Raw genomic sequence first — 16,761 nt, 5'->3', positions numbered from 1 at the left:
ATGCCGGGGATTGAACACGGGTCGGCCACATTCAAGGCAAGTGTCCTACCCACTGTACTAACTCTCCAGCCCCTGATAATTAATTTTGTATCTTTAAATATTTCCTTTGGTTTTGGGTCACTCCAAAAGCTGTACGGATGGGATGAACTCAGGAATCCAAAGTCAAGAGGCTGACATATATTTCTGCTTCTTTCCAGCATGTGATCATTTGAGTTATGTTCTCTACATTGCAACTGTCTCATCTTTCAAAAGGGAAGAATTGTACCCCAACAGGCTGTTGTAAGGATCATATCAAAGTCTACAGAGACAGCACCTGGGCCCATGCCTGGTCTGTGGGTGGCACTCGTAAGTGCTGCAGAGGTGACCCCATGAGAGTCCAGGACCATCACTGCAGTCTTCTCTCTTCTGCCCACTTGCTGGGTAGGGACCAAGCATCTCTCAGAGAAGATGGGCCATTCAAAGAAGTGAAAGCTGAGTGTCAATAAGTCACCCTCAGAAATCTAGTTATTATCAACTCATTTACATATCATATGGGTTGTTTACTTTCTTTAGTTTCCAGTCCTCTTTCCTTTGAAAGGCAGATTCTATTTCTCAAGATGAGCCTTAACTGGCTCCTAATCTGCTGTTTCCTTCCTGAAAAACCCTTTTTGTTTTAAAGAAAGTTTCTTTTCTCATTCATCCTTTCTAAGAGGTAGGGTATTCACCCTAAACTATTTTAATAGAATGCATTGCTCTGAGGTAAAACAATGTGTTTCATTATATCTTTAAAACGGATGCCATTGGGCTAGTTTCTGAGAGAGCAACTTTATAGGAAATTGCATAACTCTTATAAAATGACAGGTTTGTTTTTAGTTTCTGGTTTTGTCTTCAACCTTGAGTTAAAATAGTCTTTTGGAATATTGCTTCATTGTCTGTGATAGCTGAAACCCTGGCCTTTTCAATTCTGACACCTCTATACACTAATACAAGAGTGATCTTTGCGAAGAGAGGAGTCAAGTTTTGTCCATGGAAGCATCAGGATGACATCAGGATGGCAGCAGATGGAATGGGCAGAACTTTCCCACATGTGGGTTTTCGAGAGACTCAGGCAGCATCGATATGTGCGCTCCTTGCCCCAAATTTCTCTCCATCACACTTCTTTCCTGCTCCAGGGCCATTTCTACCATCTCTCCGGGCACTTGAGGAGGCTGAGCAACAGTCTTAGGCGCTTTCAGTTCAGACTCTCCTTGGTTCTGTGATTTTTTTCTTCCTTGAGCCTCAGCAGCATGAGGTTTAGGAGGATACACTAATCCAGAAAAGTGTTGGCTTCTCCCTCAGATGTGTCGTCCAGTCAGAAAGAAGAGTGGCCGGTCTTCCTTAGCGTTGGCTGTCTGGAACTCATCTCGCAGTCGGAACTGCCATTCATCTTCCAGCTCCAGGCGGACAACCGTCTGGCGGAGTGAGTTTCGGTCCTGGCAGATGACGCACAAGGTGGCACCTGTGTGGGCAGTGCAGAGGCATGTAAGAGAACGGGGAGTTCATCCCACTGGAAACTCCTGCCTGGAGTCTCCAAGTAGTGACACTGATGGAGGAGGAGATGGGTGAAGAGAGAACTTGTGAGACTGCTGCTGACTAGTCAGCGGATGACCTTCTAAAAGCAGAAGAAAGGCTGATAGAGATATGAACAAAGGAGAATGGGAAGGAGAGAGATGGTGTCATCATAAAGATGGGTGTCACTATAAGGCTAGCATTCTCAGCTGCAGCCCAGGGAGAGTACCTATGCCACCCCATAACTTGACTCCCTCAACTTGAACCCCACAACTTGACACCCTCTGCTTGACTCCATCCAACTTCCTGGTCACAGGCCCCAAGCAGTTCCTGTTTCTCCCGTCTGCCCTGTATATGAAGTTTCCTTCCTTGATTCTTAGCAAAAGTCATCATGTTTGTTCATTCCAGCTTTCTACCTATCTTTGTACTCACCTATTCATCTTTCAGTCAACTGATCTTCTACCTACAAATCTATCATCATTCTATCCTCAAACTTACCTGTTACCTACCTGGCCAAGTTTTTCTACCTATTTCCGACCTACCTATCTACCTACCAATCTCCTCCCTGTCTCTATCCACTTTCCTATCCATATGTCTTATCCTCCCATCAGAAGAAATGTTTCCTGAAAATAGCTCTAGAAGCTCCTGCCTCATTCTCAAGTTCCTGTAGTGTGTTGGTCCTCTGTAAACACTTGCCAAGGAAGAATATAAGGAACAGAACAACCAAGGAATGTAAAGACAGGTTGGAATTGAGTCAGACTGGGACTAACATGATGCTCAGGGATTGAATGATTAGAACACTGAATTGCTCTAGCAACTAATAGCCACAGTAGAAGACAATTCAGATAAAAGTTAAGGAGCATGCAGGACCCTGAACCAAGAAGGGAGACTTCATCTTCCATACAGAAGGACTGTGAGGAGATGGAAGTAAATTCTGATGTAAAGAATTTGAATGGAAAAGGAACAAAAACAAATGGAAAATGTCACCTAAAAAAGGAAGGATGGGTCTTGTCTTGATCCATATAGTGGAAAGCAAAGAGAGAAACTCCCAGAATTCTCTCTCACACACACACTGTTCTTGGGATCCTCTTAGACAGGCAAGTCCTGGTCCCTTTCAGAGCCTCAGCTTACCCATCAGCAGACAAAGACCAGAAGTCACCTGCTTAAGTGACATCTGGAATTCAAGTCAAGGTACAGGTAAGGAAAAGGGAAGTTACCTTTCAGAAAGTGAAACTTTTTCAAAAAACTAGCTCCCACAAAAGAGTCACAGAGGTACAACAGGAGGCCACTGAACATGAAGTCAGAACAGCTGATGTTTAAAGAGTGAGGCCTGGAGCTCACATAACACACAGAAATCTGCAAAAGAAGGAAGACAAGACAAGACATTGTTTTTTCGTGAAGTACTCCATAGCATGATATGAAGCTGGGCATTAGTAAAGATCGTTAAGCTCAAGTTCTGGGGAGATGGGCAAATATAATAACTTTCACATTAGATTCAAAACTGACAACCTACAAATCAGTCCAAATAGACTGACTTATATCATTGCATTAGAGAACTCTATAGTATTCTGGTTTCAGACTTGGGTTTCCTTATTTAATGGATTAAAGCAAATTAGAAGTCTTTTTTCTAGCACATAGAAGACAGGGCAAACACCTAAAAACGGTGGGTAACCTGCATCCTGAATTCTAGCCTATGGGTTTCAGGAATGTCTTGACTTATGAATTCAAAGGGGCCCCTCAGAGTTACCTGGGAGCCCAGATTTAAGTAGCAGTCCACGGAAAGCACAGGGTGGCCATGGTTCTTGATGGAAAGTGGGAAGAAGCGATGACTGTGGTGCTGCAGAAACTTCTCGAGCAGGAGCTGTGCAGGGGCTGCCAGGAAGGTGTGTTTGCTGTCGGGTGCGCAGATGTACTGGGATGGCATGGTGACTGCGGGGCTGTCAGACACCTAAATGGGGAGGTAGGGCATTGGAGACATCCCACCACTTGTAGCAGACAGAGTTTCTCTCTCAAGATAAAAGGGACCTCCAGGGGGTAACCTGGGTCAGGGGTAATGCATAGTCATCACACAGTAATAAGCAAGTTGGGAGGACAGAGTGGTGACACAAGTGGTAAGACATCTACCTTGCATGCGCAGACCTCGGTTCATCCCATAAGGTTCCCCAAACCAGGAGCGATTTCTGAGTGCATCACCAGGAGTAACCACTGAGCATTACCAGGTGTGGCCCCCTCCACCAAAAAAAGGCAAGTAGGGACACAGAAGATGAACATGAAGACGATATAATTTTCTGATCCCCAGGTGGGACATGTGAGAATGGTAGATTCTGAGTGCTTAGTCTAGGAAATACCAGAGAATCAATGAACCCTTGGAGTATCCCCCCAAATCCAGGGAGGAAAACCTGTGAGACTGGTCCAAGGGCCCTCCATGCCCACCTGCCTGCTTTGTGCTTCCTTTGTCTCCCTCTAGGCCAACAAACTTTTTGTGCTATAGCCAGAGAGACTGCTGACATCCTCAAATATATTGGATCCATGGGTCAGACACCCAGCACTGCATTCTCATTACACTCGCTTTAAGACTTTATATCTTACGTTTGCCCCCCCCTTTTTTTTTGCTCTTTTTTTTTTTTTTTTTTTTTTGCTTTTTTCATTTATTAATTTTGTTTTGGGCCATACCCAGCAGTGCTCAGGGGTTGGTTACTCCTGACATGGTGCTCAGAAATTATTCCTGATGTGCCTGGGATGTTGGGGATCAAACCTGGGTTGGTCACATGCAAAGAAAGTGCCTTACCAACTTTCCAATTTTTTAGCCCCTTGCTTGCTTTTTCAAGCCTATGTTCTCTCCTATTCATGTCTCTCTTTTTAAATCTTTTTATTCTTAAAATTTTATTTTATTTATTTTATAAATATCTTCTTTAAATGCTTTCAATAAAAATATTTTTAAAAATAAAATGCAAAAATGACTTTATGGGGCCAGGGTGATAGCACAGCAGTAGGGTGTTTGCCTTGCAGCTGACCTGGAACTGACTTGGGTTCAATCCCTGGCATACCATATGGTCCCCTGAATGTGCCACGAGTGATTTCTGAGTGCAGAACCAGGAGTAACCCCTAAGTGCTGCTGGGTATAGTCCACCGCCCCCCCCAAAAAAAAAAGACTTTATATTTTAAATTCTCAGGCCCACCTAGCCAGCAGCAACTTGACCCATCACTTGAAATAAGTTCCCCACTATAGCTGGTTCTCAGGCCACAGGACTGCCCTCAGTCAACCACCAATGTTAATTCATTACCGAATGCAGTTTCAAGGACCTCAAGAAGGTATGGCCTGGCTTTATCCAGCAGAGAGGCTCACTGGTGCTAACGGTGAGTAGTACCCCAGTGTACCATGGAAACATGCATCTTGGTAAGAGGTAGACAGGTTGGTGGTGAGCTAGTATGGGTAGAACTACCTGGGGGGCTAGTTAGATTCAAAGACACCTCAACTACAAAGAAACCTGGCAGCATCTTTCCTTTCCACTGCACTGATGGGCCAGAGAGATGGCTCAAGGAGCCAGAGCACAGGTTATCAGGCAGAAGGCCTGGGTTCCATCCCCAGTACCACACAGTTCCTTGAGCATTGCCAGGAGTAACTCCAAAGACCAAACTAGAAGGAGCTCCTAAGCTTCTCTGGGTGCTCTAAAAAGCCAAATAAAGAAAACCCTCTGCCCTACCTGCAGGTCACCCTCACCTTGGAGGTGATATGGAAAGACCGGTGGCCTCCCACCGCAATCTGCTTCTTCATCACGCTGAAGCGGTTGAAACGGCAGAGGAGCAGGCCAGCGCTGTGCACCCGCAAGTTGAAATCCACGTCGTCACATAGAAATCTGCTCCGGCCAGAGTGGGAAGATGACACCCAAGATATCCAGTCAGCTCAAGCGCCAACACCCCCACCATCCCCCCACCTGCCCCTGGAGTTGGGTGTGGCTCCTTCCTGCCTTACAGCTGTCCCTGGCATGAGACCCAAAGAGTGAACACACTAGGGGAACAGGATGGGTTGTGAGGGTCAATAGGAGAGGGTGACACTAGGTAAGGACAATCAGACACTGCCTGACAGCCACTGCAGGAGGGACTTCATAAATGCTCCTTTATTACTGAAGGAGCATTAGTTAAAAACACAAAGGGCTCAGAATGGAGCTCAGTGGTCAAATATGCACCTGTGTAAATGCTAATTCCATCTGCAGTGCCTCAAAAATAAATAATTAAATGAAAGCTGAAAAAAAAAAAAAAGGAAGCCAACAGGCAGGAGATAGCACAGGGCTAAAGTGCTTGCCTTGCATGCAGTTGACCCCAGTTGGATTCCTGCCACTGCATATGGTCAGTTAGAAGTCACTCTTGAGCACAGAGCCAGGAATAGTCCCTGGGGACCTCTTGGTTCCAAACAGCAATCTCCTCTAATAAATATACCAACAATAAACCTCTCCAGGTAAAAATAATTAGTATTTATTTATTTATTTTTGTTTTTGTTTTTTGAGTCACACCTGGCAGCATTTAGAGGTTACTCTTAGATCTGTACTCAGAAATCACTTTTGGCAGGCTCAGGGAACCATACGGGATGCCAGAGATTGAACCCAGCTCAGTCTCAGGTCAGCTGTGTGCAAGGTAAATGCCCTACCACTGTGCTATCATTCTGGCCTCTTAGGTTTTATTTTTAACTGATGTATAAAATAAGGCTTCAAGATGCTGAGTAACTTTTCTTGCTTGCAGGGTCCACAAGCATAGGAGGTCAGTCAGTCTCCATCTCAACAGTCCTCAAAATAAACTTATGTACTCTTGTGACTGCTGCACTGCCAGGGACCATGCCCAAGAGTGCTTGGAAACCACCCTCAGCAATGATGGGGATGGGAAGGGTACATTGCCATCACACATGGGACATCAGAAGTGCCTGGGATGAGACCCCCTCAAATTCCCCAGTCCCACATATGCAAGGTGTGTGTTCTGTCATTCCAGCCACCACCTCAGTCCCAACTGGGTTAACATGGAGATGTAGGCAAAGTTGTAAGTGGCAATGACTTACATTATTTTCAATGCCAAAACTTCCGGGAAGCAATGTTCACAGAGAGGGCCAAAACACAACAGTGATTCTTACTGATTCTAAGACACATAATGCATCATAAAATCAGTAAGTCAAGTATGTGTGAGAAGAGGAAGTTGAACAGTTTTTGGTTTTTGTTTTTTGGATCACACCCAGCAGCATTCAGGGGTTACTCCTGGCTCTACGCTCAATCACCCCTGGCAGACACGGGGGACCGTATGGGATGCCTGGATTCGAATCACCGTCCTTCTGCATGGAAAGCAAACGCCTTATCTCCATGCTATCTCACTAGCCCCGGAAGTTGAACAATTTTATACAAATATCCCACCTAAATATTTGCAGATAGAGCACTTGCCTTGCACTTAGCCAACCTGAGCTCAATCCCCAGCACCCAACAGGGTCCTCCAGGACTGCCAGGAGTAATTCTTGAGCATAAACCCAGATATAATCCCTGTGCATTACTGGGTGTGGTCTCAAAACAAGCAAAACATAAACAAACAAAACCAAATATCACTTTTACAAAATCATACTCCCCCAAATACGAAATCAAAAATCAAAGGGAAAGGTGAGCACAAGGGCCAGGCAAATGCTGTGGTGTGTTGGGTATGTAGGGCAAAGGAGGAAATGCTCAATGAGTCCAGCGGCTACTCAAAGCTGGAGGAATTGGCAGGGGTTATGGCTTACCGATTCTGATTGTACTGCACATTCTGGGTCAGGTCCACATTCAGGACAACAAAGTCATGAACATGGCAGCGGGAGAAGGGCTCACGCACTGCGTGGTTCCCGGTCTTGCTGGACCATTTCCGCAGGCCAATCAGAGCATAGTGGGTGATGTTGGGGGACGCCTCAATGTGTTGCATGATATGCTTCAAGGACACATTCCTTTCTGACCAGGAGAACTCCCTGCCAGGAAGAAGAGCAAATGACAACATGACAACACACAAACCACACATGGCCAGATGGGTCTGTGGGGAGGGAATCCATGCCCCCCAAAGCCATGGGCCAGAACACTGTGTAAGTACTCCTTGTCCCTCAATGCTCAGTCTTCAGGCATCGGTACCAACTTGCTCAGTTTATAAATAAGGAAAAGGAGGTGTGAACTCACACAATGCCACTCAAGAGAGTTGGGATTTGAACTTTTCTTTTCCCAAAATCCACATCCTTCCCATCATCACCATGGTGAACTGTAAACACCTGTAGCTAATTCTTAAATCAATCCCTGCTTTCCCTTTCCTTCATCCACTGTTTTGAGTTGTAAAAAACCCACCTAAGCTTTATTAGAGATCCACTTAGGTTTAATTAGCAAAGTACTTTTTGTTTTTTGTTAACTACACCTACTAGGTAAATTACCTTTGCTCTGGTCACTAAAAGTTGTCTTGGAAAGTAGGGCTCTGGCTCAACTTGATCCAAGAAGCTGGAAGCCTCCTGGTTCTATGCTCTTCTCCCTTTGAATCTGTCTAAATTTTGTATTATGCAGCACCTCTGCTGAAGAGTTTGAGGGGAGCAGCAACAATGAAACACCTAGCATCCCCTGTTTGCAGAGCTACAAAGACAAGCCTTTCTTGAGAGAATGCCAGTGAGACAGCAGAGAAGGCTGTCCCCCATGGGCTCTGAGATCTGAAAAGGTATGAGGGACACTTGATGGCCAAGAGAACTGAGGGAGTGGTTCCAGGGCTCTCAAATTTGGAACGAGAGGACCTAGACAAATTGGCCTACTTTTCTGGACCACAGTTTTCCTGTGTATAAGTGAGGAACTTGAAGGAAGTTCTCTAAGGTTCCCAGCTCTAATGCTCCAGAACAGCTGCTTCAGAATGAAACTTGATTGGCTACCATTTAACCACTTTTCCATTTTTCAACAGGAAAGGAATGAAGAAACCATAGAATGAAATTTTGAAAGGCTCTCACTTTTTTCAGTAAAACCCGTAGCAAGCTCTGGCCCTTGGAAGACTGTAAGACTATGAAAAGCAAAGAACAGATCATGACCATAAGAGCTATATGAAGCACTGTCACACAGAACAAAGGGGTTAATTTTTTTTTTTTTTTTTTTTTTTGGGCCACACCCGTTTGACGCTCAGGGGTTACTCCTGGCTATGCACTCAGAAATCGCCCCTGGCTTGGGGGGACCATATGGGACGCCGGGGGATCGAACCGCGGTCCTTCCTTGGCTAGCGCTTGCAAGGCAGACACCTTACCTCCAGCGCCACCTACCCGGCCCCAAAGGGGTTAATTTTTACCTTAGGACAACATTAACCCCGAAGCAAGAACTTGTTTAAAGTTTCTCAAAAAGAAACTTCCAAGAACCTGAAGTTCATTGAGCAGCCCAAAGCTCAAATACTCAAAGGGCAAAATCAAAGGAAATAAACTACCAATGATGTTCAGAGGTAACTGTATTCTGAGACTTTTCTCCATCAGGAATCTTCATGGCTTGCCCAACACACACCCCTCAGACATTTATCCATCTGCATTTTCCATAGAAAGATTATGAGGCACTGTGCATTGGAGAGTTAATTTATATCACTCAGAGCAACTTTTACAATAGCACAGATTAGACCCTCACTGAAAGATGGAAGAACTAGAACCCCCAACAGCTAGTTTCTTTGTTGATGTCAACAGAAAACATGGTGTGGTGTGATGGTACAAAGCTGGCAGGAGGGCAGAGGGGCCAGAGGTATAAGAGGAGACCTGGTGATGCTGCTTCTTTATAGGGTCCAAGTGAAAGGGTGTGTTTAGTCTATGTATCTCTTCAGAGTGGGTTACACTTTCCTCTCTATATCAATTTTATGTTGAATTTATGTTATGGTTCTTTATGTGATTATAAATACATCAATAATACTTTATAAAATACTGAAAACTCAGGGGAGGCATCACAGAGTTTACAGGGTACAAGCTCTGAGGTACAAAATCTTTAATCTGGGGGCCAGAGAGCTAGGACAGAGTCTGACACATTGCATGGAGCTAATCCCAAATCAATCACTAATACCACATAATCCTCCAAGCTCCACCTGGAGCAATCCCCAGTACAGAGCTGGGAGTAGCTAGCTGATCACTACTTGGTATGGCCCCCAAGTCAATCTGTCAAAATAAAATTTAAAATAGAATCTGAACTTGACTCTTCAAGATCACTACTTGGTATGGCCCCTCAAGCATGGTCAGGAAGACCCTGGTGGAACTGCTGGTCCAGTTAGCCAAGTACCACCTTACATAGAAACCCACAACTGCTGAAGAGTGTTTTGGATATCCCTCTACCCTGCCACCACCAACAACAAAACATTGAAAAAATATGAAGCAAGCTCAGCTCCTGGGGAAATATGCCTTTTCTGGGCCTCAAAGAACACACTGGAAGGCACTGGAAAGAGCACACTCTGCTGTTTTCTAGACTGGAGCATCTCACCTGCCTCTCTCCCTACCACAGTCCACATCCACCACATTCCACATCACACAGGAGTCATCGGAAATCACAATGAAAGGCCAGATATCTTGAGGCTTGATGCCCAGTTCTTCCTGCCGATTGCGCTCAAGCTCCAGGTTGTGGTAGGACAGCTCCTTGATCAGGAAGTGGGCGGCTCCTGCAAAAGATTGGACCAGCTGCCTCAGCTCCATCCTAGCCCACATACACCTGGCCGGAAGTACTCAGCATGATGAGAGTTACTTCCGGTCATGTTGTTCCACAGCCCTTATCTCTACTCTTCAGCTCATCAATAGGGACAGGAGACTGGGGAAGATTAAGTCTGCACATGGGTCTTTCTTCTCCTTCACTTTTAACAATAAGGGATGTAAATTAAGCCACTAAATCTTAAGATGGGGAGATAATATAGGGTTTAGAGCATATGCTTTGCATACACCCAACCAGGATTTCATCCTGGTACCTCATGGCAACCTGAGCCTTACTGGGAATAGTCCTGGAAACTTCTGAGCATTTCCAAGGTGACCCTACTGGTCCCTGGCATTTGCACACCTGAGCAGTATCACATTCCCAGACCCTCACATCAACCAGAAGTCCCATAGTCAGCAGGAATTGCCCCTGGGCTCCCAAAGTACTACTTGAATAGCAAAATAAAATAAAAACAGGGGCCGGAGAGATAACACAGTGGTAGGGCGTTTGCCTTGCATGCAGCCAACCCAGGATGGACAGTGGTTCGAATCCCAGCATCCCATATGGTCCCCTGAGCTTGCCAGGAGCAATTTCTGAGCACAGAGCCAGGAGTAATCCCTAAGTGTCACTGGGAGTGACCCAAAAACCAAAACAAAAAAACCCAAAAAAACCCAGCAAACATTGATGCTTTTAAAAATATCAAGTTACAATATCAAAATACAAAATGTTTGATGTGATCATACATTAAGTTACAATGGCCTGAAAAGTCAAATGACAAAGTGCCCAGTGTGTGTGAGATGTGTTGCTCCATTGACTCTCAAACATTTTCTCAAGTCTCCTATCCCAGGACAGTGGCTGGGGTGGATCTGCTAATAGCTTACCAACGCCTGCACTGTTGAAGATGCTGGGAAGCACCAGCATGATGTGGTTTGGCCAATACTTCTTGTAGATGGCCATCTCATACTCCTTGACAACCAACACGTGCAGATGGCTGGCCCCGTCCATAGCATGATAGAGATTGAAGAGCCCATGTTCATGGCGACCCGTGGTGGGTGTGAATGTTGGGCTTTTTATATACTCATGGTTCTGAAAGGGCAGAATAAGGAAGAATATTTGTAAACATGATCATCAGGGTCCCCTACCTTCTGATCTTCAAATGGTAACTTGGTAGAGTCCTCCACCCAGAATGAGGGTCACTTGGTCCTTATTGATGAAAGACAGCAGACATGATAATGCTCAATTCTGAGCCTGGCTCCAAGAGTATAGAACCATTCCAGATACTGACCTGAGCCAGTCAGTGGAAGGAGGAACAAGCACCTAGAGTAGAAGTGGTTGTCCCTCTATGTGACTCAACCCCAGATAACCTCACTGAAAACTTACAGGTTGGGACTTAGATACAGAACTGTGTCTTCTACTTTTTCTTCATCCCAAAGTTCTGGCTGAACTAGGTCTTGCCTTTGACTAAGGCCCTCAAAGGACAAAGATGGTACTGCTCAGAGACAATTCTCATGCAATTCACCAGTGGTTGAAGATCGGCTCATGCCTCAGTTTCATGTCATTCAAAGTTGTTGTAAGCCGAGACCTAAAGGAAGATCTCAGTGGTTCTTCAACCCTATTTCTACTGCTAAATAACAGGCTGCTGTGTTTGAAAGGCTAGATACAATGTTATGAGTGTCTGGGCCTTCAGAGAAAGAAAAGCTATGCTCTTGGTTCAGAGATCACATAGTGAGTAGTACATTTGCTTTGCACATGGTCAATACAGATTTGATCCCTACCATCACATACTGTCCCTGGAGCAATGCCAAGAGTAATCCAAGAGCACAGAGCTAGAAGTAAGCCCTAGGCACAGTCAGGTGTGAGCAAAGGCAAAATAAAAATCTACATTCTCCTCAAAGTCTGTGTTTACTGGAGAGAATTAAAGGGTAGATATTTGCCTCAAGATGGAATTGTCAACCCAACATGGCCCTGAATGTTTTACTGTAAACATTATGGTCAATGAGACCTTGGATGATGCATCAGGACAATATCTTAAAAATGAGGCAATGTGTCCTTGAGAGACCAATGATGACATGCTTATGGATGAAACAATACAATGAGATTTGATGATGAATGATGCAGAATGGCAGTAGAAAAGAGGACAGGAAAAAAAAAAAAAACACCAAGATTGGCCGTGAGTTAATAACTGTAGAATGTTAGTGCCTCTTATGAGCGCCATTATGGCATCCTATAACCTCAGCCTGTTTAAGCACTCTTTGAAAAATCATAAACAATGAGACAAAAGAACAAACCTGTTATCTTTCAGGTTTTGTGTGGGGTCCCATGCCCATGCTGAGAACTCTAGTTATACAACATCTAGAGTCAGAATACATTGGGTAGGACACTTGCCTTGTATGTGAACCATCTGAGTTTGATCCCCAGCTCCCCAGATGATCTCCCAAATTTTAGTATGTATGATCTTTGAGCTAAGAGCCAGAAATAAGCCTTGTATACCACTGGGTATGCCCCCTGCAATCAACAGTTCTCACAACAAGCTTTTGCAAGCTTAATATTAATGAGGTTCATAATGGGGGAAACTGAGACTCAGGGTTGTCTGGTAACAAGTTTAAAGGATACTAGTAAAGATTCTCCAAGTTCAATTACCAAGTTCAAAGAATCTCTTCACCCTGCACTACCTGCCCTGAAATCTTCAGGAAACTTTAGTCTCCAGGTCCTCATTCAGTGCCAACCCTCACCTGTGTACCCACTGGTTTGACCCTTTGAAACCCACATCAGTACCTTGTCTGTGACAAGGGGAAGACGCATGCTCTCCAACTGTCCTCCAGGTTGACTGAAGACAAAGTGATGCTCCTTGGACTTGGGGATGATGAAGTGGAGTTGGATTTCCTCTCCTAGCATGGAGTAAGAGAAGGCAAAGGCGTGCAGGGTGGACTCATAGAGCTGAGGTGCAAGGGGGAAAGGACAGAACTTGTCATAAGTGTCCAGCTTTACTCCCCCAGAAGAATCCAGACCCATTATGGCTGATCTCACAGAAGTCATTGCCCTCTGCCCTAACCCCAGAACTGCCAGGCCAGGACCTCAACCCATTGTGGATGTACAAGGGTTGCTACTATACAAACATATCCATGGCCACATTCACTCCTTATCCTGCTCCAACCTGATTCTCATCAGGCTATGCCCAATGACAGCACCTGGGTGCCAGCCCTTTTCTGATTCTGGATTGACCCAGAGGCATGTGAGGTTACCAATAAAGGTACTCACAGTGTTGTTCTCCCCTTTTATTCTAACATGCATATCTTCCCACATAGGCATCATGTGAAAGGGCACAGTAATAAACAATAACAACAGGTGCATATACATGTACCACCTCATCCAGGCCCCTGCCACCCCCTCTCTATCACTAAGGACCCCAGTACTGCTGTTGTCACCCCCTTTTTGACAAACCTAGAAATGGATATTATGAGGTCTTGAGTCTCTTCTATCCCCAAGTCTAGCCTCACTTCCTCTTAACAGTCACCCCCTCAAAATATGCCTGTGCCTGCCCTGTACTCTGGGTGACCACCAACCCACTCTACCCAAACCACACTTCCACTTCCTCCAGACCTGAGTCCAGGCATCTGCACAGGGGCCTCCCTGGACTCTCACAGTACCCTACCTCTACCCCAACTAAGCTAATCTATGCCATATGCTCCCCAAACCATTCAGATCTGAAAAAAGTAGAGAGGAAAGAAACAGATTTTGACCTAAGGAGGGAACAAAAAGAGATGTCTGGAGCAAGTTCATGAAGAGAGTTGAGGGAATCTTGGGAGATGAGAAATGAGAGAAAAGAGCAAGAGTCAAAGGCCCAGAAATGCCAGTAAGGAGCTGAGACGTATTCCCTCAGCTTCTCAAAGGGCTGGAGTCAAGGCCCCTTGAGCACAAAGCAGAGATGGTCCAACAGTTCTCGAGATGGCTTCCCTTTGCCCCGAGACTCTTCCTGAATTTTTAGTCTGGGAAGTTTCTTTATTTGTGTCTGGTTCATAGCCAACTCTCAGCTACTGTCTATGGCATTGATCTAACTTTTGGTATTGCTAAGGACAGCAAGACATCTACTGTCAGTGAATGCTGCCAGCTGGAAAGGCACAACCTTAGGAGAATCACTGCCCCCTGTGTTGGTAATAACTTCAGATCATTGATGGGAAGTACGAAGTAGATTGGAATGCAAGAGCTTCTAAAACTTTCCTTCTCTTGTTTCAGAATGAGACATAATGAGGATAGGGAAACAAAAGTCTTGAGTCAAGGTAGAAGAGGTACAGAGGAAGCAAGGGTCCCACACCCCAAACCTACCTGGTAACGGGGGTGAAACCCCATGTACTGGTGGCACTGCTCACAGTGATGGTACGTATTATAGGCTGCATACTTGGACAGCCGCATCCGGGCTGTCTGGCGCCGTACATATAGCTCCTCTGGTTTCCGAGATGGCCCTCTGTCTGCATGAAATTGCCAGCATTAAATAGTGGGAGGCACAGGAATATTCTCTCCCCTCACTCTCAAACCAAAATGAACTAGAAGGAACCCTGTGATAAGATTATAAATGGTGCCTGAGATCAGAACTCCAGGAGTGACTCAGCTGGTTTTGATAGCAGCCTCAGAGGACCAGCAAGACAGTACAGAGTAGGGAGCTTGCCTTGTGTGCAGTCAGCCCAGGTTCAGTCCCGTATATGGTTCCCTTAGCAACTCCAGGAGGGATCTTTAAGCAGAGAACCAGGAATAAGACCAGTCAAATGTGGCCCAAATAACCATCCTTCCCAACCAAAACCAAAATGAAATGGCAGCCTTCAAAACACTATGCTTATTGTAGTGAACACTAAAATTAAACTTCATGGTTAACACTGTTATTTACATACCTTGTATATTGACTGTGTTTATTTAGCTAGAACCCTGGCAGAACTTTAAGACCAGGGAAGATGTGCCAGTTACTGAACTTAAAGCCTGGCATAAGGGAGGCATGTGCTTAACCCACATAGTTATGTCCCCAATCACAGAATCCCATTTTAATGGACTTTTACTATGATAGTCCTCTCCTAGCTAACTTTTACCAGCATATACTCTCACTTGTGGGTGGATGAATCTTGTGACTAATATAAGGGGGATTGAGATGGATAGATGGGGTCATCTTTTTTCTTGTACTAAATCAAGGCAGCATCAAAATAAACCATTAGCCTATTTTATATTTGAGGATTTGCAACTAAACAACATGAAACAATGGCCAATTTAATACACAAGTACCATTATGGAGATGATCTGCCCTGCTTTTTCAAATGGCTTGCCAGAATTTAGAGGGTTTTTTTTTTTTTCTTTCTTTCTATTTAGGTGACATCCTGCAATGTTAGGGGCTACTCCCAGCTTTGCAATCAAGGACTGCTCTAAGTACTGCTAGGGGACTATATAGGTTGGGGATTAAACCTCTGGGCTTCCTGCCTGCAAAGCATGTGTTCAACCTGCTGAGTCATCACTGTAGCCCAGCAGGATTAAGATTTCACTGTTTGTTTATTTTGGAGCCACATTCCACAGTCTTCAGGAGTTACTCCTGGCTCTGAATTCAGGAATCACTCCTGGTGAGGTTGGGGGACTATATGGGATGCTGGAGACTGAACCCATGTCAGCTGCATACAAAGCAAGCACCTTATTCACTGTACTATTTCTCAGGTCCAATATTAATTTTTTTTGTTTGGGTTTTTGGGTCACACCCAGTGGCATTCAGGGGTTACTCCTGGTTCTGTGCCCAGAAGTTGGTCCTTGCAGGCTCGGGGGACCATATGGGATGCCAGGAATTGAACCGGAGTCTGTCGGGGTTGGCTGAGTACAAGGCAAATGCCCTTCCACTGAGCTGTTGCTCCGGCCCCACCAGTATTAAATTTTAAAAGCAAAATCTTCATAAGAAACAAAGGGATCTAGCAGTGAAAGTGATCTATTCTGAGAATAATGAGAATGAAATGACTGATTTGAGATGGGAGACTAAATCTTTCTTCACATTGTATTTCTCAAATATCAGTACTTAAAGTGGCAGTAAGTACTAAGAGCTGTACATAGGGGTCAGTGGTTCCTATTTGTTCTGATATCTATATTAATCTTTGTCCTCTATTAATTTATATCTTCAGGAAATTCTACCCACAGCAAGCCCTCTTCCTTAGTCCTTAGTCCCCCACTGAGGTCCCATCTTCTTTCATAGGTCTCATTAAGAGCCACTCCTTGTGCAGTGAGGTGGCATGGCCTAGTTACTTCACTACCTCCAGTAAGTTAATCACCAATGAAATCTGGCTGTGTGCATTTCCCACACATTTTAAAAGAAAACAGAGCAGCAAGGTTCTGCCTGACCTTCACTCTTGATGCTCTGATGGTGAGAACAAATCAGACTGGCATCCTCATACTTGGGGTCATGAATAATGTAGTCAAAAGGCATCTTCTTGAATAGTTCCAGGTCTGGCCAGGGGTCATTGAGTGGGGAAGAATGCCACTCTGCCTCTTCTCGGAGATCTGCAAGGTGGACAGAAATAGAGAAGGAACAGAGGATGTGAGGATTTAAGGAAGGAGGTCAGAG

General features: G+C 44.9%; 1 protein-coding gene across 1 annotated transcript in view; it reads right to left on the bottom strand.

Moving 5' to 3' along the window:
• Positions 1 to 1,153: 1,153 nt before the first annotated feature.
• GREB1 (growth regulating estrogen receptor binding 1) overlaps positions 1,154 to 16,761 on the bottom strand; it is a 69,119-nt gene continuing 53,511 nt past the window's right edge. Inside the window, exons 23-32 of the mRNA XM_049784551.1 lie at positions 16,539 to 16,697; positions 14,508 to 14,650; positions 12,960 to 13,121; positions 11,066 to 11,270; positions 9,984 to 10,158; positions 7,277 to 7,495; positions 5,249 to 5,384; positions 3,275 to 3,475; positions 2,745 to 2,883; positions 1,154 to 1,477 (exon numbers count right to left, since the gene is read on the bottom strand). Coding sequence (XP_049640508.1) covers positions 1,314 to 1,477; positions 2,745 to 2,883; positions 3,275 to 3,475; positions 5,249 to 5,384; positions 7,277 to 7,495; positions 9,984 to 10,158; positions 11,066 to 11,270; positions 12,960 to 13,121; positions 14,508 to 14,650; positions 16,539 to 16,697 — 1,703 coding nt within the window. The 3' untranslated portion in view covers positions 1,154 to 1,313. The remainder of the gene's footprint in view (positions 1,478 to 2,744; positions 2,884 to 3,274; positions 3,476 to 5,248; positions 5,385 to 7,276; positions 7,496 to 9,983; positions 10,159 to 11,065; positions 11,271 to 12,959; positions 13,122 to 14,507; positions 14,651 to 16,538; positions 16,698 to 16,761) is intronic.

The sequence above is a fragment of the Suncus etruscus genome, chromosome 12 (assembly GCF_024139225.1).
Source record: "Suncus etruscus isolate mSunEtr1 chromosome 12, mSunEtr1.pri.cur, whole genome shotgun sequence".
Classification (NCBI taxonomy): domain Eukaryota; kingdom Metazoa; phylum Chordata; class Mammalia; order Eulipotyphla; family Soricidae; genus Suncus; species Suncus etruscus.
This window is presented reverse-complemented; position numbering and strand designations above follow the sequence as displayed.